Source organism: Ochotona princeps, chromosome 9, assembly GCF_030435755.1.
Source record: "Ochotona princeps isolate mOchPri1 chromosome 9, mOchPri1.hap1, whole genome shotgun sequence".
Classification (NCBI taxonomy): Eukaryota; Metazoa; Chordata; class Mammalia; order Lagomorpha; family Ochotonidae; genus Ochotona; species Ochotona princeps.
In genome coordinates, this window is record NC_080840.1 from 27,652,668 (window position 1) to 27,678,855 (window position 26,188).

Here is a 26,188-nt window from a genome sequence, read left to right on the forward strand (position 1 = left end):
CATGATCCTCTGATCCAAATGCAAATGTCGCACTAGGTCACAGGGTCTGTTGTTATGACTTTAAACATGACCAAATCCTTCCAAATATGAGAGAAAATGCATAATCAAAGTAGTCATCCCTACTTGGACATATTTTTCTTCTCTATTCATCATCTTCTGTGATACACGACATATTTAATAACTGTCTTAAATAGACCAATGATATTGAAAATTGCCACTAATATTTGAAAAGAATTCACCCAAAGACATACCTGCTGGACAAATATTACTACACAAAAGTTAGTAATTCAATTTGTAAAGTCTGACTGCTTAAAACTCTCCAATTTGAGTTTAAAATCATACCATTTTATTCTATGTGGAACAAAAAGGACTCTTGATTCTAGAGATGTTTCAACTTCTCCAAAGTTATGCAATGTAAAAAAACCAAATCAGACCACAGTGTGTCATTTGTCTTCCCTCAGGAAGTAATAACTTTCTGCTTGTTTTGTGGGTTTGTTACAAGCTGACATCAACCACAGTCTTAATCTGACAGAACAGGGTCAGAGGCCTGGGAGCCTGGAGGAAACATGGAAAGAATAAAAAGTAATAAAGCAAATGGCACCGGCTAAAGAATGGTTAAAATAAAAATACTTGCACATAATCTCAAAGACTGGAAAACCTATATATATACATATATGTGTGTGTGTGTGTATGTGTGTGTATGTATATATTTAGTCTAGAATATAGAAACAAGGTCCTTAGCCTTCTTATTTAACTTTGCTGAAGAGCCTCAGTATTTTTCCATCTTTGTTTTCAGATTGGGTAAGAAAACATCGAGTAAACTATCAGAAAACCGTACACATGAAAGGACACGGGGAGCCCTGAACCAGCACAACCACGGATTCATCATGGCGTAAAGGTAGATTTCAGCCAGTCACTATCAAGAAACAAGTGTTGCTCACCAATGGTGTAGAACCTCTTCAGCTCGCTCCTCCGGGATGGGTGCTTCTGGGGATTGGCTGTGTTGTTCTGCTCTTCTTCAATGATGGGGGTCTTGGGTGCAGGGGGCTTACTGGCTTGTGTCTGCTTTCCTGCGCCAGCCAAAGGATTGAAGCCAGGAGCAGTGATTTCCACAGACTGGGACTTTTTCTTCAACCTACAGGTAAAGAATACCGCATGCTGTGAGCACTGACTCGAAAGGCAAATTAGTTCTGAGTATTTCCATCAGAATCGTTCCTTCAACAGCCAAGTTCAATCTGGCATTGAAACAGAACCAAGTGTATCCAGAAATTAGAGGCTTTCCCCATCGTACTGTCAAGTAAATATTTGAAATATTTCTGAAGTGAGTTAGAAAAAATTCTTCTGGCAGCGTCTCATGACACATATTAAAATGTAAAGTGATAAAGGAATTTATCTAATAGCAGACTGAAATGTGGTGCCAGACAAAGAAAATCAATTTGACTACTCTTCATTCTGAAAAATTCCATTTTAAAAAAATAATTACAGCTCAAAAAAGGATAACAAAATTATCCTATTTCAAATGGAAGTTGCTCTTATTTTCCTTTTTAATGGATCACAATATTAACTGTAAAAGTTATACAGTTCAAGTTATTTCTCTCTGCTTTCTCCAAGACAACACAATATGTTGTTCACTGGTATGTCACAGACAGCAGGCATCATAGCTAACCCAGAAAGTAAAAAAGCTGTCATTTGATATTTTCCTCACTCATGTATGCTTTTGGTAGAATCAACATTGGTCACAATACAAGCTAACTTCCAACATTTCAAGATACACAACTATTGCAATTAAACTCTAAATGAGCCTCTATTGGCTCTTGGTATTTCTGGAAGTGAACATTAAATGTCAGTTTTCAAGCCTCAAATTCCCATAGAAAGCAAAGTGGATTAAAAAAATTAGATTATGTGTAGTACTCACAACTGCAAATTTTTAAAACAAAACTTATTTTTATTGCAAAGTCAAATATACAGAGAAGAGGGGAGACAGAGAGGAAGATCTTCCATCCGATGATTCACTCTCCAAGTGACTGCAATGGCCGGTGCTGTGCCGATCAGAAACCAGGAGCCAGGAACTTCCTGCAGGTCTCCCACATGGGTGCAGGATCCCAAAGCATTGGGCTGTCCTCAACTGCTTTCCCAGGCCACAAGCAGGAAGTTGGATGGGAAGTGGGGCTGCCGGGATTAGAACCGGTGCCCATATGGGATCCCGGCGTGTTCAAGGCAAGGACTTTATCTCCTCTCCAGGCCCAGTTTCCTAAAAATTTCAAACATCTTCACACTTCCACACTTTATTCATGGTTTGCTAGTACTTTGGCTTCCACTTTCTGTCCCGGTTTCAGGTCCTGGTCAGCCAATAGGACCAGCATAAATGTAGCCTCTTCTGAAAAGCTTCCCATTACATGAATCTTGGCAGCCTCACATGACCTGGCAAAAGGGCTTCCTCTGGCTTAATCGTCAGGAATCATCTACTGAACTGTTTCCAGAGCCAAATGTTACAAGAGGACTATCATATGAATTAAAAAAAAAAAACATTCATTATGAAAGCTGAGTCTGCTAAGTCTTAGCACTGTATCACCTAACTGCTTTCAGCTTATCCACACAGCACCTATGCTGTACACTTACTATTCATAAAATATACACACTTTATTCAAACTGCCAAAAGATACACTGAAATGAACTTTCGATGCTCAACAGCATTAGTCATTAGAAATACAAAACTAAAGCACATGGCACTCATAGCACACTCACCAGCACACCTAAAACATGACATCAATTAATATAACAAAGGGCAACTGGATTTCTCCTACATTGTTAGTGGGAGTGTACATCAGCGAAACAATTGGAAAAGAGTCTAGCAATACTAGACACATTCAATCATGTTCACAGAATATTTGTAACACAAAATGGAAAACAACCCAAGTATCTATTAACAGTTGAATATAATGTCATATTCATACAGCAATAAAAATAAAATTACTTGCAACAGCATGAATGACTTTCATCAATATCATTTTAATCAAACACAATCAAGCATCAAAGAGCAATACGCCCTGATTATATAAAGTTCAAATATTGATGAAACTATTTATGATATTAAAAATGTAGGTAAGGTAACCATGGAAAAGGTGTTACACTGATGACACAATGTGGAGATTTCTGAAATTTTGAAAATGTTTTCTGACTAACTAGTTCTGCTACTAGTTGATACACAGTGAACATAACCCACAAAACCCTAGCCATTATGGAGCAATCCTTGTGTGAAGGGAGACACGTAACAAGCAAACAAACCAGTGGCAAAATTGGAGTATAGTGGATAGAACATGGAGGAATATATGCAGAAATTCAAGCAAATAAATATATTTATAAACACATACATACACATACACACATATGTGTGTGTGCACGTGCACATATATGTATAATGTCATGTAGGGAAAGCAAGTATGGCTCTTGGACCATCTTGCTTTTGAGAAGAAACTGAAGGAGACAGCCAGGAACATATCTGAAGGACTAATATTTTTAGCAAATCGAGTGTCTGTTTACCGTATTAGAGGAGCAAGGCAGCCTCTATGGCTGCAGCAGAAAAAGGCAGGGGAAGAGAAGCAGGAGACAATGTTTGGAGAATGGTGTTGGGGTAGGGTTGATCACACAGTTTCAAGGTCATTAAAGACTGGGATCAGAGAGGATTCAGGTAAAGGAGTCACCACATGAATGGCTTTGCTGAGATGAAGTTGAAGAATACATCTCCAAATTAAGCATGCTTCTTGAAATGTCCTCCAAGAATTCAAGAACATTTGTCCAAGGATATCACAAACTTGAGGAAATACAAGCTTGCCTTTTACAGTAATAACTACTTGTTCTTAATATGGTCTTCACAATCACACCATTCTCAGGTGTTGAAGGACAGGAGCTTAAAGTGATAGGAGTACCATATGCAATGAAGACATTAGGGAAATCAGAATGGATTAAGAAAAAAATTCTATATATATATATATGCAATAGGATAGTGTGCAGCCAGTAAAACAGAGGGAAAGTCTGTCATTTGCAACAATATGAGCATTATGTTAATTGAAATAATCTAGCATAGAAAGACAAACACTCCGTACTTCACTTAGATATGGAAACTAAAAAAGCTCAACTCACAGCACCAGAGGATAGAATGACAGTTCCCAGGGAGGAGGGGAAAGAAGGTACTGGGGAGATAATGGTCAAAAGAAACAAAACTCCAGTTAGACAGGAGTAAAGGAGCTCAGTAAGCTCAAGAGATGGATTGCATAATATGCAATATTATACATATACACATATACATACACACATATATACTTATCTACATACATATAGAATATATAACAGCAAACAGCAAAATACTACATTTTAAAAACTTAACATTGTTGAGTGGAGTGTTTTTGCAGTAGAAAATAAAACTATAATACATGCATTAATTACCTAAATAGAGCAATTCAGGAATGCACATACATTTCCAAACATCAGGTTGTATGTAGTAAATAAATATTATTTTTACTTGTCAGTTTAAAAAACAACAAGAAATAAGTTTCAGGGAGTGGCATCGTGGCATAGGACGTTAAATTGCCGCCTATGATTCGAACATTCCACATTAGCACCAACCTGAGTTCCAGATGCTTCATTTCCTATCCAGCCCAATGTTGGGCAAATAGCAGAAGACGGCTCAAGTTCTTACCACCCACATGGGTAGCTAAGATGGGATCTGTGGTTCCTAGTTGCAACCTGGACCAATCCTGTGGTAAGTGAACTAGCAGATGGTAGATCTTTTTCTGTCTCTCTCTCTTAGTTTCAATCTCCCTCCCCAATTCCACCCCCTTCCTTGCCTGTAATTCTACCTTTCAAATCACATAATTCAATCTTTAAAAAAGGAAAGAAGTTTCAGGTAAGAGAATACATATAAAGACACTCATATATATGTGTGTGTGTGTATATATATACATATATGTAAGTGTATATATATATTTTTAACAAAGTTTTCGAGAACAGTGCATGGAGATGTGTATAGACATGGACTGTGCTGTTATCCTGAATCCTATGAAATCACCAATATTCAACCACTTTTGGCCAAGAAAAAGGTGTCTTCTATAGTCTGTCTTACAGTCTTTATTTCAATTAAACTTCAATTTCAATATAAAGCAATTTGTTTTCAGAGGTGTGATTCAGAAGACAAAAAACTTAACAGAAAGATATCAAATTTTGCAGAAGGCAAACTTTTCTTCAGCCATAATTAAGATCATCATAAACATTGTAAATGTGAAGTTTTTCCTCAGATTCACAGAGGATTTTTTTGTTGTTGTTGCTAGAAACTATATTTTTTTGTTGTCCTATTATAGAATGGATGAGTTACTGAGGTCTCTTCTTGGCATATAGGGTGGCTTATACTTGGTAAAATTCTAGGTACAGACACACAACACAGTTTATAGATGGCAGAGTTTTGCATCCCTTTAGAATGTGTATGCTACAGCCACTTATGGCTTCCGTGGCATGAGTGAAGGACACAACACTGTTTTAAGACAAACAGAAAACTGCTTTGAGTATTTTCCTTTCTGCTGATCCCTTCCCCACCTGACTACTTCACAACCAAGACCTGATGTTTATCCAACTGTCCTTGTTGTTGCTGAAGTCCTGAGCACTCCTGCTGGCTGGTTTTCTGCCTTGCTTAAGACGCGATTTCTTACTACACATTCTTAGATAGCAGAATTGTGTGGGAAATTGAACTACTTCGTAACAATTCTAAAAAGACTATTGTGGTTGTCAAGGAAATCTGTTAAATGCTACCTTTAATTTCCAAATTTTATAAATGAGGAAGCCTTCCTAAATTCTTAATGTTCTCAAATGTGTTAAACAAATGTAAATACAGCATAATGGAGTATGTAGGTGTGTATAAGATAAAATATCCTGTGATAATAATTGCAACATTACACTCACTGACAAAAAGTAATCCCTTAATAGGCACTGAAATTGTCTTTGTTTAACGTGCCTTGAGTTTGCAAAGGAAAATGCGTGCTAATGTCGTGGGTAGAGAATAAGAAGTGAATAAATGCAGCCTGCCTCTTGACATGGCTCCTGAAGCACACTGTCAGGTTCATAATTCTTGCTTTTTCTTGTTCTTTCACTTTTGAGGAAACAACTCTCCAGTTCCTCTCTACCTGTATTGCAACAGCTTCTTTCAGCATGATAACCAGGTTGTATGTTGTTCCAATACTTACCCATAAAAATGGGAATTATTATACAGAAGCATTCGGAGGGTCAAGTGAACATTCTGAATGGAAATGTCTAGCACAGCACCTATAAAGAACACTTTTAAATATGAAAACTACAACACTTGTATGTAAGGATACAGTAAAGTTTTGTTTTTTCAAAATTCCCAGACATTGAAGAAATTCTATCAGAGACTCAGGATACTTTGCGGCTTTCCCTTTGTTAGATAAACACTAAGGTCAGAGAGACTGCTGTTTCAAAGGAGGTGTCACTCACTCTGAAATGTGGGATTTGGCAGGGAAACTAGAGGACTTCAAAAGGACCAGTTGAATGGCAGTCCTTTGTGTGGTGTGTAATATGGCATATGTCCAAATCTTCCAGAAAAAAACATATTCATCAGAGAGACACATGCGCTCTCTCTCTCTCGCTCTCTCTCTCTCGCTCTCTCTCATTCTCTCTCTCTCTACTGGGGAACTCAAATTTCAGGGGGAGACCAGAGACCTCAAGGCCACAGAACAAGAATTGTCAAGAAAGTATGAGGAGGCTCTCTGACCTTTCTACTCTATAAATATGAGGCCATTCTGAACAGTTTTCCAAGAAGTGAGAAAACTCAGGAGGCTCAGCAGTCACAAGCACTGGGACAAAGCAGAACTGGCAGAAATCTTCTGATGCCAACTGATTAACTCAGAATGACTTGGTAACCATGACATAATTCATTTCTACTTTTCTAGAACCACAAGAAATCGTGTTCTCACTTTCAGAATAACTGAATAGAATTCATGCATATCTTAGCTCAAATGAGAGTTAACCTGACATTTGAAAGCTCTCGAATTGGGTCAGCAGGATGTGAATGGCTGTGGGTGCCCACCCCAGAGGAGCTCTCCTAAACATGCGGTCAATTGCCCACGTGTGTTTCCTAAGTGATGATTTAATTATTTTCACTCACTTGAAAGGCAGAGTGAGATAGAGGAAGAAAACCAGTGACATCATGCAAGAGATGTAAGAGACTGAGAGCAAGCAAGCAACAGGCCTCTCTTTTCAACGGTTCACTTCAGAAATGGCAACCACAGCCCGGCCCGGGCCAGGCTCAAGTCAGGAGCTGACACATCTGGATGACGGTGGTGGTGATTCAAGCACTCGGGCCATTCTCTGTTGCCAAATAGGTCGTATAGGCTGTAAGCTGAGTTGGAAGCAGAACAGCCACAATTCTAACCTGTATTCTTACCTGGAATTCAGGCACAATCCTTACTACAACTGTCTATTTTTTTTTCAGTAGCTTTTACTACAGAGAACACTTTAAAATTCTTCATACTTAGCTTCAGTTTAATAGCTGTCATTGGTAGTTACTAGTCTTCTTCTCTCACATTGTAAGGTGTATATTTTCTACCTCTCTCTATCATTCTATCATCTTCCCTCCAAGTGTAACCTAAGTAATTTTTTACATCTCTTCATGCCTATTAAGATCTTTACCTTTAACAGATTTTTTTATCTTGTCTAAATATTGCATGGTGTAACTCAATCTTGAGCCTAAAGTATATTCTGCAATGATTCAAATGCATAAGAAAAATTAAGTTTTTCTTAATTGAATGACCTCTCCCATGAAATGGAATTCCAACTATGCCTGCGGTATAACTAACTGAACATGTTCTTGAGTCCTGTAGCTCTTTGGAAAAAAATGAAACATCTACTACTCACTATGACCCTAGGATGCTGGTGGCAATAGAAGCAACAGTTAAGCAAATCCAATATAGAACAGTGAGAATATTCTCTAGGCTTTAGGATTTTAAGAAAACATGAAATCATGATGTGGAAACCATATTTCCATATATTTGGCCTTGTAGTTTGAGTAAAATAGCATGGGTCCTAACACGGCGTCCCTGGGGGTCAGACAACTCAGCACTGAATTCTTAGTCTGGCATTTACTTACTGTCCAGTCCTGAGAAAACTCTGTAACCTCTCATGACTCAATTTTTACATCTGTAAAATGTTGATTAATAATATCTATTCAGTGAAATTTACAGGACTGAATAATTATTTGAAAACTATACAGGGCCAAGTTGACATAAGGTAAGTTTTCTATCAAACACTCTAAAAGAAATTTCTCTAGTTCAAGGGCAGAATGAGACAGATACAGCATTTTCCGCTCACAGGTATGCTCCCCAAATGAATGCAACAGCTAGGACTAAGACAGGCTAAAGCCAGCAGCAGGAAACAGCCTGGATCTCCCCTATGGGAGGCAAAAATCCAATCGTGTAAACCATGACCCACAGCCTTCCAGGCTGCACATGGAATTGGGAATAGACAGAAAATGTGAACCAAGGTATTTAGAAATGAGATATGGGTATAACAAATACCATCTTAATTGCTGCATGACATGTCTGCCCGATTGTCATTTATCTTTTTGCATTAAACAAAAGCAAACATGAACAATCACTGAGCTTTTTATTTTTTTTAAAAAAAGATGTATTTTTTTTAAAGATTTATTTATGTTTATTACAAAGTCAGATACACAGAGAGGAGGAGAGACAGAGTGGAAGATCTTCCGTCCAATGGTTCACTCCCCAAGCGGCCACAATGGAGTCAGGAGCTCTTCCAGCTCTTCCACACGGGTGCAGGGTCCCAAGGCTTTGGGTGATCTTGGACTGCATTCCCGGGCCACAGGCAGGGAGCTGGATGGGAAGCAGGGCCACCAGGATTAGAACTGGCGCCCATATGGGATCCCGGCGCATTCAAGGTGAGGACTTTAACTGCTAGGCTATCGTGCCAGGTCCCCAAAGATGTATTTATTTTTAATGGAAAGGCAGATACACAGAATGTAGGTAATACAGAGAGAATGATCTACCATCTGCTGGTTCACTCCCCAAGCAGCTGTAACTGCTGGAGCTGAGCTGAGCTGAGCTGAAGCTAAGATCCAGGAGTGTCTTCTGGGTCTCCCACGTTGGTACAGGGCCCCAAAGCTTTAGGCCATCCTCTACTGCCTTCCCAGGCCACTGGCACAGAGCTGGATGGGAAGTGGAACAGCTGGGACACAAACCAGTGGCTATATGGGATCCTAGTACATTCAAAGTGAGGACTTTAGCCACTAAGTTACTACATTAGGCCTTTCTTTTTCTTTTTTTTTTTAAATAAAGCATCACATACAGAGCCACCTGCTACACTGCTGCTTGATTTGTGCATGTCACTACCTCTGCTTATAGAGTATTCCACTGAGGTTAAGTGATGAGAAATACCTAAAAACTATGGAAGCTGGAAAATAATCAGGACATTTTTATGTAGAGGTTGCCTTTTAGAATTAGAGAAAGAAATAAATTTCATCTCTTACACTGACTAGCATTGTGGCTTGAGGGACAGGATCTGGGCCATCTAGATCTTACGCATAATAGTGGTGGTCCTGCTATTTGACTACTGTACCAATAAAATGTGTTGTTAGTGTAATACTTCTTTTTTTCCATGAAAGAAGTTTGCTGAATTATATATATATAAAAAAACCAAACATCTAGAGTGCTATAAGTGCTATATAAATTTTGTCTTATTCTTTTGTTGTATATTTTCAAATATATGCAGGTGGGTATATTCAATATGTCTATTTATCATCTCTCATATTACCATCCATCACCTACTCATCTATCTGCATGGATGCAAGTGACTGGCTGCACTATAAAGGCTCAGCACAGCAGTCCTTGCCAGCAAGAAGACCCTCTGTGGTTAGCACATTCAACGCTGTTACAGAAGCTGTCTTCCTGAAAGAGCTAGCGCAAGGATATTATTTAAAGCAGTAAAGCTGCTGAGAATGCAGCTTTTCCAAGTTGGATACTGTGGCTGCTGCCAAAGTTTGAAAAGTCTAGAGTCATAAAAAAAGGAAGCTTTTCAGAGGAAATGCCTTAAAAACTTCACTTAGCAAAATTTATACATGACATGACCAAAAATAACAGCAGCTAAAAGTAAACCACAAAACCAGAGAAAACCAAGCATATCCAGAGGTTCCATCATAAAAGAAATGATAAATTAGAGACTAACACATTAGAGCAGGAAAATAATCCCTTGGATTATAATACATGCCAGCTCTAGAGCACTCTGTAACTGCAGTGGCCATGCTATTGTTCATGCTCCCAAGCAGGAGAATTAAGGAGAGTCTCATTAATATGGAATTAGGAATTACACAATTTTCTTTCACAATTCCAAATGGATACCAAATGCTCAACCAAAGTATACTCTGGGAAAGCAAATTTGTGTTAGAATACCTAATGGGACACCTAAACTAGATAGCTTATTATAAGAAGGCCTATTTTAAACCCTGCATTCATTCTAAGAAATTTAAATATTCCTAACTTAGAAATTCAGATAACAGAAAATTCAAGAATTAAGGCAGGGGTATAATGATAATGTGGAAATATTTGGCTAGAAATTCTAGAAAAATAAAAACAAGTTCTTGTTAAACATAACTGAATACAACTTCATAAAATTTAAGGCCAGTGCAAGTAATAAGACTCACACAGAAGCAAGCAAAGATTCATTCTCTTATACCTAATTTTATGCCAGAAGTATTAGAAGTTAAATCCTAAACCCAGAGTTTAATGAAGCCTGACAAAAAAGTCAACATTTTTAGCTGATCTTTCATAGAGAAGATGTTCAAGTTCTTAAATTCATCAGCTACTTTATTCACAACCCAGTGCTATTCTTTTCCAACTTGAAATTTAACCCTTCCAATCCTAGTTGTGAGCAACTTATAAAGCAACAAAAAATATATTATTATTTTAATTTACCTGTTTTATATTTTTTTTCTGACAGGGAATTTGTATTTCTAACACTTAACTGCAGAAAGAGAGTATTTCAAAGAAGTGTTTTCTGGATTTATTTTTTCTTAAAGACTTAAATGCTGGGCCATTTGAAACTCAGGAGCCTGGAACTCCATTCTGCAAGGATCCAAATGGGAGGCAGGTGTTTGCAAGCAGTAGCTTGCTCAAGATGCAACAACACCTGCCCGGAGAGAAGCTCTGTTGTTATTTATATTATATTTTATGATATGGTCTTATAAGTATAGGAATTCTCTTCTCCACCTCTCCCTCCTCTCTCCCCATTTCTCCACCACCTCAACCTGTTTTCCCTTATATTATTACAACAGTTTAGCCCTTCAACAACAGTCACAAGTCCAAAATTCAAGAAGCATTTTCTAATAAAAGTTCTTAACACTGGATCAACTTAATCACTACATTAATTTTCACAGTTTTAACCCTATATAATAGCCACTGGTAAACAAATTGTGGAAGGAATGCTTAAACAGTTTCGTCATGGAAGATATTTCAAGAGATACAAATGGTAAGGAAGTCCACATACAAAAGCAATGATCAGATTTAGACTTCGGATACACAGGTAGCAAATGTCATGATTAATTTAGTGCATCCATATAATATAGCTTTGACCTATCCCTTAAGAGTAATTTGTGCTGGAGCCTAATGGAGACAAGTTACTTGTTTCACTACATCGGTAATCCCATAATAAACTGAATCAATATCTTGATTCCTTATACAGATGTCAAGTTTCATCATTTAAAAATGAAGATTGTGCAGGTTTGATACCATTTTGAAAATTTTTCCTTAGTGATAGAGTAGAACAGATATGACAGGAACTCCAATCAAACTGCGAGGTTCAAGTTCATAATCTACTGCTTTTAACAATGAAATTAAAAGACAACTCAATTATATTGACTGAAAATACATACCGTTACTGGAGTAATTGTTGTGAGTTTTACATACTACCTTTTAACCATAATGTTCTAATGCACTGATTTAAAAGTAGTAAAACTTCATGGATTTCCCCTTCCATGTGCTTTCTGATCATGCAATTATATTGTAAGCATTCACTTTGAAATCACACAAATTTCCAATTTATTTCAGTTTTTGCCTTAGAACTTCAAAGCTTCTCAGTTGGAAAAGCCTGAAAGTAGAAATGCATTACGTAAACCCAAAGATTAGGACTTGAAGGATTTGGAAGTCAAATTCTTGTAAATATTAAATAGTATTCCGCAATAATTCAAAGAATTGAAAATTAATTTCATTACCTTTGATAAGATAATTTGTAACCTGCTATTGCTACATTGATCACATTCTGTTTAACTGTTTTAAGAAGAAACCATAATACGTAATATTATTTTAAGGATTCAGGCTTCTATACAACATTGCTGATTAAAGGAACCTATTTTTATTTTTATTTATTTATTGTTTAAGGGTTTATTTTTATTGGAAAGTCAGATATACAGAGAGGAGGAGAGACAGAGAGGAAGATCTTGCGTCCGATGATTCACTCCCCAAGTGAGTGCAACGGCCGGAGCTGAGCCAATCCAAAGCCACAAGTCAGGAGCCTCTTCGTGGAGTACAGCCCAAAGCCTTGGGACCCTGCACCCATGTGGGAGACCTGGAAGTTCCTGGCTCCTGGCTTCGGATTAGCACAGCACCAGCTGTTGCACTTGGGGAGTGAATCGTCGGGCGGAAGATCTTCCTCTCTGTCTCTCCTCCTCTCTGTATATCTGACTTTGTAATAAAAATAAATAAATCTTCAAAAAAAAAAAGATTGTTTCTGCAGGCAATGGTTTGGGCTAAACCCAAGTGATTTATAGTTAAAATAATGTCATACAGCAATCTCCTACCTTAATTTCCCCTATGAAGCGGTGAGAAAAAGGGGGGTGTGGTGGTGTTAGTATAGAAAACTTAGACCCATTTACATATTAATTCAGAAATTGGGTGAAAAAAAAAATCACTGGATTTAGTCACATATATCCTGACCGTTTAAACTAAACTATTCTATTATTACATATACAACCCTCCTTAAATGATCCTAAATATCCTAAAACGAAAGTGTGATTTTGTTGTCAATTTTTAGATCTTACATTGCATTTTTGATTACATTGTCGATTGAAAAGGATGTTTTTGACCATAAGAATGACTAGGTCCAACATTTGCTCCTTTAAATCTGTAAATTATTTAATTTCTCTATTTTTCATACATTTTTAAAGTGCTTCTAAAATAGTACTCTAATAATCTTTTTGAAAGTGCTAACACATCAGCATGTATTATTCAGTATGATATATTTCAGTACTCAAGCATCTTTGTAAACTGCCTAGTCTATCTTGAAATATTCTAAACTCTTAGATTTGCTACACAAATCTAGTGTTACCTTTCTGTTAGTTTTTCAAAGGTGTCTCTTTTTTCTATTCAGCTTCTAAACTTTTCAAAACATTTTTAGAATGTAAGGGTCTAATGGAGTTGGGCCTCCTGTTCCACGTTCACTGTCTCCCCTGGATGGTCTCATTCACTTCCTTTGGGAAATAAATCTATAAGCTGAAAACTCCCCAAACTCAAATTCCCTCAGAAATAAAACTTAAATATTCAACTAGCTATAAGATACTGTGCATTACATGTGGCACAGCTTAATCTCAACATATCTCTAAGCAGCTTCTCAGTTCCAATTCTTGGCTCTAATTCTATTTCCAATCTTCTCCGTCTCTGTAAATGCCACCAACACCCACACAGTTACCCAAGCCAGGAGCCTGGAAGTTATATTTGATCCTTTCCTTTACAATATTCTCTTCTTGTAATTTATCAAAGAGTTATATTCTGCCCAAAATTATATCTTAAATCTCTCCCTCTCCACCACAATCTCCTTAACCATTATTTCCCTGGAATAAGGCCTTCTTTTTGTTCTCTCAGAATTTTGACTCTTTCCTATCTGCTTTCTTGAAACAGCCCTAACAAGCATTCTTAAATATAAAGCAAAGGGGTCATTCTTCTCCACAGAAATGAAGGTCTTCCAAATGCATTTGAATGATTTTACCTTCTCTCTATAATCCATAAAAACCTGCCTCTGTCCATATCCCACTTCCTTTTATATATATATTTGAAAAGTCAGATTTACAGAGACAAGAAGATGCGGAGAGAAAGACCTTCTGTCTTGTCAAAGCTGAGCTGATCCAAAGCCAGGAGCCAGGAGCTTCTTCCAGGTCTCCCATGCAGGTGCACGGTCCCAAACCTTTGGGCCATCCTCTCCTACTTTTCCAGGCTACAAGCAGGAAACTGGATGGTAAATGGAGCAGCTGGGATTAGAACCGGTGCCAATATGGGATCCGGCAGATGCAAAGTGAGAATTTAGCCATTAGGTTATACGGCAAGCCCCTCCTACTTCCTTTCATATGTCCACCTCCAATGTCCCTGATATCCTTCTAGGTTCCACCAAACATCAAGTATTTTTTTTTCCCTTTCACAGTTTGTGCATGTGTTGCACCCTCTTACTAGAATGTCTTTTAAGTTATTGTTTGTATCTCATCTGCTACAACTGCTGAAAGAATCCATCTCTTCCAAGTCAATGAGGGTTGTTTCTCATCTCTGCTCCAGCCCCCTTCCACCCTCTTATTTTTCAGTATCTGACTTAGATGCTGCTTACCACAAAGTCTAATGAAACCGTATATTTGCTTTATCTTCATTCTTCTCTGCGCTGTTTCTCACGCATAAAACATTGATCTCAGAGGTGTGCACACAGAGAAATGGAGAAAAATTGAGGGAGAGGGAGAAGGAAAGAGGGAGAGAGTGAGAGGAAGAGCAAGAGAGAGAGAGAGAGAGAGAGATTATCTTTTCATATACCAGATTCCCAAAATAATTGGATGCCACAGCCAGAAGCTGCGTACTCAATCCAAGGCCCCACACTAGTGGCAGCAGTTAACTAACTGAATCCCACTGCTGCCTTTAAAAGTCTGCACTAGCAGTGAATGAGAATGGCTAGATGTCAAACCCAGGCGCTCTGGAGTGGGATATACTAAGTGGCATCTCAACTTCCAGGTTGAGCACCTGCCCCTATGTCATTTTCCGATACACTCAACGGAGCTGGAAGTACCATTGCTTCATATATTTAACATACTATCTGTACAATATGTGGACACAAGAATAATAACTACATGAAAGATCAAATGATCATTTTTTTCTCATAACTTGGTATTATCTTCATACAGAAGACTTACACAGTGTGAGATTCTGTTTACTTTTCCATCTTCTTTCATGTGTAGTTTGACTCAACCACAATGTCTGAAATCTTTTGCAATTATGCATGTTTCTATGCTAAAAGATATAATAATTATGTGAAAATAGAGCTGTCTTTTTGATCAGTGAACTAGATCAATTTCAAAATCTGAAAATCATTGTTGAATGCATGGCCTAATAAACAGACTGGAGATGGAACAGCTTATTAAATATGTGTTGATTTATTGGCATTGTGCTAATGAGCATTTGACTCCTGCATTTTCTAGATCTTATACTTCTGTAGGTGGTAAATTACACTAGGAGAAAAAAAAATCAATGAAGAGTGAATACAGAAAAGCAAACACTATACATCAATAACACCGAAAAAATAGGTTAAAGGAAAATATATACATAAATTTTTAATTACATGAAAGATTGATAGAAATATATGTATGTGTGTGTTTTGTGTGTATGCACATATGTATATGTACAGATAGTATATTCATTCAGAAAAGAATAAAAAAGAAATTCTGGGGAAAAAATATTTATTTTCCATAGAAGTTAGTATCTTTATTTCCCACAATGTCCAGCTCAGGATCCTGACTTTAGCTTCCTGCTGATGAAATTTTAGTATACAGCAGTGATGGCTCGGGTTCCTGACATCCACTTGGAAACAGATTGTTCGCAGATGTTGGCTGTGACTTCAGTCTAGACCTAATCCTGGCTTTGGGAGGCATTTGTAGAGAGAATAAGCACTTGGGAGGCCTCTTTTTATTTCTATCTATGTTTCTCAGATTAAAAAAATAATAATAAAAATAAAATGATGTAGGGGCTGGTGTTGTGGCATGGAAAACAGTCTGCTTTCAGCCAATATAGAGACTAACCTGGTAAACCACAACCCAGGAGGTCGGCTTTAGTTACCTTATAGCCTAACTTGACAGTGATGGCAGGTTCAAGGATGCTGTGCTAGCTTCCACTTAACTGTAACTGTGGAAAAATGAAAAGATCACCATTCTAAAAAGTGAGTAAAATTACAAGGGAAACTATCTGAATATCAAGATTCTCCATTGTGTACGGTGCTAATAGTTTTTCTGAGATGCATGCTAAACAAGATTGCATATGTTTGGGTTTACCAAATATTTCTGGGTCCCTAGTATGTTGAAGGTATACTGGTTTACTTCCTAGATACTACTTGATGGCATGTGTTTTTAGTTTATTCATTCTGGCTCAAGGTGGACATTTCCAGCTTTTTTTGTAGCCTCCTCCTTTGAAAAAATCTTAGCTGTGAATTCTTTTTGGGTGAAAGCAACTCCTCACACTAGTAACTAAGAGAGCCTTACCCAACCTCCAAAGAGCTGCAGTAGACTATAGACTGTTACGTTCTTCCCTCATGAATGAGAGGTTTGATACTATTTCCTTCCCCTATGTCCACATCTTGCCAACAGCAAACAAGTCTACTTGGTCCCTCAGCACTCAGCACACTGCCTGGGATCTCCCAGGCAGCTGTAGTGTCTACCCTTTACTTCTCAGGTTTGACTCAAAGTCTAACCCATGGTTTTCCCCAAGCTCCCAATGTTATCCCAAGAAAGTGCTTACCTATCCAAGGTCAAGAAAACCCCAAACCCCAACCATGTTAGGACAGAACAGCTATCTCCAAAAAATCCCATTTTAATTTCCAAACTGTTAGGCTGACTCAAAGTGAGAATCAGTTATGGTCTACGGCCATACCAACCCTAAACACGCCCTATCTCGTCTGATCTCAGAAGCTAAGCAGGGCAGGCCTGGTTAGTACTTGGATGGGAGAATCAATCATGGATCAAAAAATTCAGCTCCTGACCATCAGCTTTTCAACTTTTGCTTTGGCAAAACCCATGCTTCCCTTTGATACATGGGGTGCCTTCTCAGTTTCTGTTGAAACAGAGAGAAATATCTAATTTTGGCTTTCTGTACCAGATACAATGTACAATTATTAACCTTAATATTATCATTCAAGGAAAGTAAAGATGGGAGATGTCTCTTCACTATAGGATTACTTCAAGTTAAAAAGCTTTTATTTAGTTGTTTGTTTTCCTATTATACATTCATTAACAGTGTTTGAATCCAATGCCCTATGCTACATGCTGGGAAAAAAAAAAAGAAGAAAATGATTGTTTGCTTTCAAGGGCATGAAAGGGGATAGATTTGTAAGAAAAAGTATTAAAATATTCTGAGTGCTCTGGCTATTGGAAGATCATAGTTCTCTTTCTCTCAATTATTTATGTATTTATTTATTTATTTGATTATTGCAAAGGCAGATTTACAAACAGAAGGAGAGCCGAAGACCTTCCGTCTGCTGGTTCCCTCCTCAAACAGCTGCAGCGGCCAGAGCTGAGCCACTCTGAGCCACTCTGAAACCAGGAGCCAGGAGTTTCCTCTGGGTCTGCTAAATGGGTACAGGGTCCTAGTGCTTTGAGTCATCCTCCACTGCCTTCCTAGATCACAAGCAGGGAGCTGGATGAGCAGGGAGCTATATGAGAAGCAGAGCAGAAGGGACATGAATAGGTGTTCACAGGATCCTGACACGTTCAAGGCAAGGATTTAGCTACTGAGGCGGTACGCTAGGACCCTTCTCTCTCTCTCTCTCTCTTCTAATTTGGCATATTAGAAGTCCTCATAGTCATGAGGTTATTTATGATGACCCAATTGCAAGAAATTGGGCTCTGATGTTCATGAATGGTAAATCATTGCTATTAGGGATAATAAAATTGAGAAAAAGGAGACCAAGATTAGAAAACACAGGTGAGGGTAAAGCAGGAGGCAAGGGGAGGACAAAGCATTCATTTATTTGTTTACATATATATATATAATCCTACTTTAAAATTATATATACCATTATATATAATATCCTTTTATATTATATACTATATTATTATACTATATCATATATTATATATAATAGAATATACAATTATAACATATATGATATTACATGTGTTGTATTATAATCATATGTTGTAATAATTTATAATATAATAATATATAATGTATATGTAATATATAAAATAGAATAATGTATTATATAATATATATTATTGTATATAATTTAAAAGGATTCTATATTATATATAAAATATATATTATACGTAATATAAACATATATAAAATACATTTTATAGATAATATAAATATATATCTGTCTCAGCACCTGATGTACCTGCATCCCAAACTGGATGCTGTGTTCAAATCCCAGGTCGGCTCTCCATGCCAGCTTGCTGTTGATGCATACCCAGGGAGCGGGAGGGGGGTTCAAGTACTAGTGTCCCTTTTATCCGTGTTGCAGACCCAGCAGAAGTTTCTGAATTGTAGCATCAGTCTTTTCCAGCCCTGGCTTATCGCGGGCACTTGGGGTGTGAACTAAGGCAAGGGAGGCAACTATCCTCTTCTCTCTAATGCTCTGCCTTTTAAATAAAACCAACAAACAAAATTTTAAAATAAATTAGAATAAATTTAGTGTTGTTTTGGAAAGTAGGGAGATGAGGAGATAGAGCTTCCACCTTCTGGTTCATTCCCCAAATGCCTGAAAAAGGCTAGGACTGGGCCAGGCAGAGGCAGGAGTCTGGAACTCGGTCTGGCTTTCCCATGTGGGTCTTAGGGATAGAGCTACATGGGCCATTACCACTGCCTCCAGAGACTGCAACAGCAGGCTGCCAGAGTCAGCACCCTGAGGCAGGAATCAAATCCAGCACGTTGACATGGGAGAAGACATTTTAATGGCTACGTTAAATACCAGTTCATGAATGGAATACATTTAGCTTTATAAGAAACTAAGGACATCATCATTACCATTTTAAATTTGCCATTAACAGGAAGTATCAGGTGGGCATGCACACAGGTTACTGAGAACCCCTGGACCAGATAATCTCAAATACACAGGAGGAACATGCTCTTTAGAGAAACATTTTAATCAAATCCATTCCTCTCTTGTGTCTACCTCTATGTGCTTTAATCGATGTCAATTTCAACAGCTTTTTGAACCTTGTGTTGGGGAGTGCCTATATAATTTGTGGTACTTGGTGCAAAATGAAACTACAAGATGTCTTATTACAAGATTATTAAGGATTTAATGAAGTGCAGCAAACAAATTAAATCAAGTGAAAGCCTTTTTAGGCAGAGGTCTCATGAGGCTGACAGGTTACACACTTAGGAAACTGGACATGCCTGTATTGCCAGATACAATTCCCCACGTTGGTTTCCCAAAGCATGTTCAAAAAACAATGATTCTATACTGACAAAGTTACGATGTACTTAAATAGTAGAATGATGGACTTGTGCTGATTGCTGAAGGACTATGTTATTGTAATAAAATGAGGGGAAATAGTGGGGAGAGGGAAAGAGGATTGGAATGGGAAGTTCCTACGCCTATGGAACCGTACCTGGCAACTAAGAGTTCCTTAATCATTTTAAGTTCATCTTTGTGTCTGTACGGTTCTTACTATAGCTTAACGATCATACTCTAAGCAAAGAAAATTTGGTCACAGGAACCTGGGTGCTTCAAAATGATCTTTATGTGGACAAAGGGATACTGACAGCCCCAAGAACTACGTGCTTTAAGGGAAGTCTCAAAGATAAAGTATTCCTTTCTCCACTTCCTGTACTGAAACAAGCAGAACAGAGATAGAATGAGTTTTATTCTACAGAGGCAAGAGACATTTCAGAGCAAGGCTAATGGAGTCTCCTCAAAAGAATGTCCAAGAAATCACACTGGAAAAACTCACATTATTGCCTTCTTGGGATGCCACTGTGGCCTTCTTCGTACCGCTTCTATTCTTCCTTCTCATTAATTCATTTTCAAAAATCTATCATTGAAATTATGTTAGTGCCTTTGGAATTCTTATCTTCCTGGGTAGATTCCACGCCTCTCCCTCGAACCTGCGGGATTCAATGCGATTTCTTTCCCTGGCTTCATCTCACTGTGTCTCCTCATCATCTTAGTTCTGTTCAATTTACCTTTCTGTTCCTGGAAATTGTACTGGCCTCCAGGCTTTTGTAAAGAAAGCTTCCCGGACAGATTCACCGTTGTTAATCATTTGTATTTGGCTCCTTGTTCTTATAACTCAAGTCTGTCTCCCAAAGCCTTCACTAATCACCCAACTTAAGCAATCAACCCCCATCTAAAATATTTCAATTGTGTTTGATTCAGATCACATTTCTTAATACATCCTCTTACGAATCATCTGTGACCCCTAACTCCTCCACCAACGATGCTGGCTATATTGGAAACTTGCCTGCTGCCTGCTTTGTTCAGAGGAGTATCCTTAATGCCTAGATTAGAACTTTTGGATAATACAGCTATTTCTTTCACATCAAGATACTTTCTTCCATGTAAAATAAGAAGAAAATACTTTTTATTATTTTACTATGACAGTTTCCCAGTGGAGGATTTTAACACACAGGGAGAGGCATGATATTTTTAAATATTTATTTATTTTTATTGCAAAGTCATATATACAGAGAGGAAGATCTTCCATCCGATGATTCACTCCCCAAGTGGTTACAATGACCAGAACTGCACCAATCTAAAAACTTAGGAGCCAGGAGCCTCCTCTGTGTTCTCCATGTGGTGCAGGGTCCCAAGGCTTTGGGCTGTCCTCCACTGCTTTCCCAGGCCACAAGCAGGGAGCTGGATGGGAAGCAGAGCTACTGGGGTTAGAACCGGTGCCCATGTGGGATCCAGGCACATGCAAGGTGAGGAGTTTAGCCACTAGGCTACAGCACTGGACCCAAAGCGCGATATTTTGAATAACATTTTGATTAGCACATTCTATATTTCACCTTGATAACTAGACTTATTTTATCTCCTTGGTGATTCCTCAAGAGATCACTTCAGTAGTCTGTGTACTGTGCAACTTGTAACACAATAATTCATACAGCATTTCAGGCAGCAGTTGGTACTTATGATTCCTGGGTCATTGGCTTTTGTCAGAATAAGGAGATTGAAGCTCAGTGACTAAATATTTAGTGTTCATTGCTTAACATCACAGGCAAAAAAGATCCCTGCTTTATTACTCACAAAATAACTTCCAATTGCCAAGTCACTGCTTAAGCAGCAACAAACAAGTCAGGATTAGGGAAAGTACAATTCCATTTTCTACCACATATACTAAATCAAGAAAGAAGAGAAAAGCTGGAATAATTCTTTTTCATGGATTCAAAGAATCAAGCGTGGTGGCAACCCTGCAGACAGGAGTAGTGGGTCTCCTGCATGCTTCTACCTTTCTAGCACAGAACAACCCAAGCATCACCTAAGTTTCTGGAGAAACCTGCAGACATATGAAGTAGGATCAGTTTTATTATATTTTTTGCTGACAACATAAAATAATAAAAAATACTCTATAAAACACGGGAGTCAAAAGAGATAAAAATGAACCTATTTTATATTAAACATATACTCTTTTCTTCCCCACCACAGAATGACCTTGCTTGACACATCTTCCAGAAAACCCTTGAAAAATAATATTTTCCATGAAAGTAAATATCAACTCAAAGCAAAGGAAATTGTGAACAGTTAATCACATCCTAGCAAAATTATAATTGTAAGAGCAAACAGAATATTCTGTGCTTTAAAAATGTCTCCTTAATCTTTAGCTAAAGAAGTAGAAATCTGCATTAGATAGTTTCTTATAAGACGATGAAGTAAAGTAATTGTAGATAAAATCATGTCAGACTAAAAGTCAATCCCAATGATTACTTTCAAAGTTTTCCAAGTGATTTAGTGCAATCAACTTCAAAACACATTACTTAATTCACACACACACACACACACACACACACACACACACACACTCAGGTATTGATCGAGGCACTGTTATTGCAGTGAAGCAAGGTCAGCTGCCACCCACAATACTAACAACCACATGGGTGCATGTTGGAGCCTTGACTGATTTACTTTTTATTCATCCTCTTCTTAACGTACTCGGGAGAGTAAAAAGGTGGTTTTCAATTACTTGTACACTGAACCCACATGGGACAAAGGATGGAGTTTCTGGTTCCTGACATTGCTTTAACCCAGATCAGGCTGCTGTGGCCATTTGGAAACTGAACCAGTCAGCGGACAGATCTTTGTTTTTCTCATTCTACTATTACCTTCTAATATATAAAATATCAATTAAAATTATATTTATTTATTTATTTATTTGAAATTCAGAGTTAGAGAAAGAGAGAGAGAGAGAGAAAGAAATATCATTCTCCCACAAGACTGCAATGACTGGGCTGGCCAGGGTCAACGCAGGAGCCCGGAGCTGCTTCTAGATTTCCCATCTGGGTTACAAGAGCTCAGGCATTGGGTTGTCATCTGCTGCCTTTACCAGACAAATGCAGAGAGTTGGACTGGAAGCAGAGCAGCCAGGACATGGATCAGCATCCACATGGGATGCTGGCAATGCAGGCAAAGGTTTTACATATACGAACAATTCCTCTCAGGTACATGAATGTTTGAATATATTAGTAGAGTGGAAAATGAGATAAATTATAATTTCAATATAAATTTTAAATTAAATTACAAACTATATTTTATGGCTCATGTTATGCTTTAAGTAATTTGAGATTTCACATAAAAGTTGCTTGAATGAAACTAAAATATAGAGGGGCTATAATTGTTTTGTGAAAAATATTTTATTAGTAAAATATTTTTACTATTCTACAAATAAATAATGTTCCTCTGTACGTTTTCATCGAATGTAAGTTAACTTTCTCATTTTTATAAGATAGAATATGTGGGAATTTATGTTTAAAGTAACACTACAGGTAAACTATACCTAGGCACGAAAATGTAAAATGACCTGTGAAAAACATGCTATAAATAAATGCTGATACATGATGTTCAAAGAATTGCTTTGTTTTCTAACAATTATACAATTATATTTTTTAAAGATATATTTATTTTTATTTGAAAGACAGTTCTACAGAGGAAAGCAGAGACAGATATTTTCCCACCGATGGATTCACTCCCCAAATAACCACAATGGCCAGAGTCAAGCTGAGCTGATCCAGAGCTCAGAGTGAGGAACTTCCTTCAGGTCTCCCCACGTGGGAACAGGCGCCCAAGCACCTGATCCATCCTCCATGCTTTCCCAGGCCACAGGCAGAGAGCTGGAACAGTGGGACCAGGGCAAGAACTGGTATTTATATGGGTGCTAGTGCCACCAGTGAGGGATTAGTTTGCCACATCTAACAATTAGATCTAACAGTTAGAGGCTAGCCCCTCTAACAAGCATAATTTATTATAATATTACAAAATGAAATCACAGCAAATGATACACACACATATCTAAAAGTCTCCATAAGCGCTTCGAATGGTTATTGCTTAAGAACAACACTCAGCAAATTTCCAGTATGAAATTACAATGAGAAAACAAAAGTAAAATACACAAAAGTCAGAGGTGAACCAGGACATTTCAGCTCTGTTAAAAATACACTAATTAATCCTACAAATGAGTTTCCCAGGCAATGAATATACAGAGTAATAATAGGAAAATAGGGCTGCAAAGCAGGCAGAAATTCAACATCCATATTGTGTAATGTGGTAAAGCAGTCTCTGCTAACTCACGGCTGTCTTCACTCACTAACATGCAATGGAAATATCACCAACAAAAATCTACAGAAACCTTTTACCCCAGGGAGAGAGTTTAATCACCTTCTGGCTCAATGTAATGCAACTGAAAAAAGCATCAGGCTTACCAGATACAAATATGATATCTAAATTGTATATTTCAGTCTTCATAAAATGCACATTTATGGTAGCTTAGGGCTATATCCCAGCAGATACTTCCAATAGTGTCAAGCAATAAAACCTTTACTTTAGATAAGTTAAGGCTTTGTTACACATCAAATATTAATTCAACTTTTACTATCACTACTTTCTCATCATTAAATCAATACCCTTCGAAAAAAGTGTTAGATAATAGCAAAACAGCCAGAGAAAATTGTAGAAAAGAAGTCAGCTAAATGTGTCTAAATTTTCTAAACGGAAAATATTGCCTGTCACAACCAAAAAGGACAAGATAAGTGCCAATGACTTAGATTTCTGCATTCACTGAGTCTTAACGCAAATTGAGAAAGATGACACGACTCTGGCTTTTCTAAGTCAGTATGCCAACTCTGTCAGTGTTAAAGTATAGAAGGGTTCATTTTATCATCAGCAAGAACATTTACGATAGCTTTCTTCTAAAATGCCCTGCATTAGGGGCTGATTAGTGCACTTTATACAGGTAATGGCTTCACTGGATACGCTGGCTGCACATGTTGGGGTGAACTATCCCGGCTGTCTAACGTCAGAGTAACACTATGGAAATTCTATCTCCATCACTTGATTACAGTAGTATTAGTAATATCTGTGTCTTTAATGGATTAAAAAAGAGATATTTTTAGATTGTTTTCAAGTTAAAATGTGTGTTCCTTACCACATCAAATAAAATTGTAAGATCTTACACCATACCTTGCTATTATACGAATTAACAAAAATGTATAAGATATTGAATATTAATTTAAAAGATTCTGATAAACTAATTTTAAAATAATGACTTTCTTTGGAATTTTCACCAAACTATCCAAAGGAACCATGTGCAGAAAAGATGGATATCTTCACAATTGTTCTACAAGTATGTGAGGTATCTCTATGATGAAAATCACGAAGTATTAAAGAAAGAAGTGTAAGAAGACACCCCTAAAATGGAAAAATGCTCAGTGTTCATGGATTGGTAGACTTAATATCATCAAAACGTCTATACTACCATCAGCAATTTAAAGATTCAATGCAATCTCCTTCGGGACTCAGGAGAGGAGCTTTCTCTGGTCCTTACTTAGCTCCAACGTTGGAACCCCACCCTCTCCTGCAGGAACCATCAGGGTTGCACCAGAGCCACCCTCCTAAAAAATAAATACATACATGCATATAAATAAATAAATAAATAAATAAATACATAAATAAATAAAATTTTAAAAAATTAGAATAGACAGACAGAGAACAATAAGGAAAGCTTGGGGCCAGACAGGAAACAGTTGGCGTGGACTCACATATACCTTACCAGGTAGGACACAAAGATAAGTTACTCCCCACTAAGGCATTGGAGATTTCTCTGCACACCCCTCCTAAAACTGTTCTACATCTCAACTGTTGATATATGCCTTGTTAGAGTTATAAACCAGCTTGGACTACCATAATATCTGCCAAGTTCAGTAAAAATTATGCTTCAAAACTATAAACTGCGAAATACTAAAATGAAAACAGACACGAGACAGCTGAATAGTTCCCTATATCCATTGTAAGGTGGATAGAAGCCGGTTGTTTATAAACTAAAATTGAAATGTCAATGAAGTAGTCACAGGATGTGGTTAAGAACCTGCATTTTTTTTTAACATATTGGTTACTCAATACCATGTCAATGAACTCTATAACATAAATTGTTGATGTTATGTTGGGGCTTTTAATTGATCGGGATGATATTCTGCCAGCTCTGCCTTCAGACCAGAGGTAGTCTTCCCAAGAAACCATTGAATTTATCTGGACAATAAGATGCTGGACTCTATGCTTGGTATATGCTTGCAATGAAAGAATCTTGACTGAATTTGAACTGTAATACTGCAACAAGGTGGAGGAATCCACCATGGGAGGAGGGCACGGGGAGGGGTTCGGGAATCCCAGAGCCTATGAAACTGTATCACAAAATGAAATGTAATCTAAATAAATAAATAAATAAATAAATAAGTAAAGTTAGGAAAAAAAGATTCAATGCAATCCCAATCAAATACCTATGACATTCTTCTCAGATTTAGAAAAAATCTAAAATTCATATATAAACACAAGAGGCCCCAGATAACTAAAGCAATTGTAAACAAACAAAAAACAAAACTGGATGTATCACAATATCAGATTTCAAGACATACCACAGGGCAACTGTAAACAAAGCAACATGGTACTGGTGCAAAAA

General features: G+C 37.6%; 1 protein-coding gene across 2 annotated transcripts in view; it reads right to left on the minus strand.

Moving 5' to 3' along the window:
• OXR1 (oxidation resistance 1) overlaps positions 1 to 26,188 on the minus strand; it is a 327,815-nt gene that overhangs the window by 193,882 nt on the left and 107,745 nt on the right. For both annotated transcript variants that reach the window (XM_058668552.1, XM_058668554.1), the window contains exon 2: positions 942 to 1,135. In XM_058668552.1, coding sequence (XP_058524535.1) covers positions 942 to 1,135 — 194 coding nt within the window. The remainder of the gene's footprint in view (positions 1 to 941; positions 1,136 to 26,188) is intronic.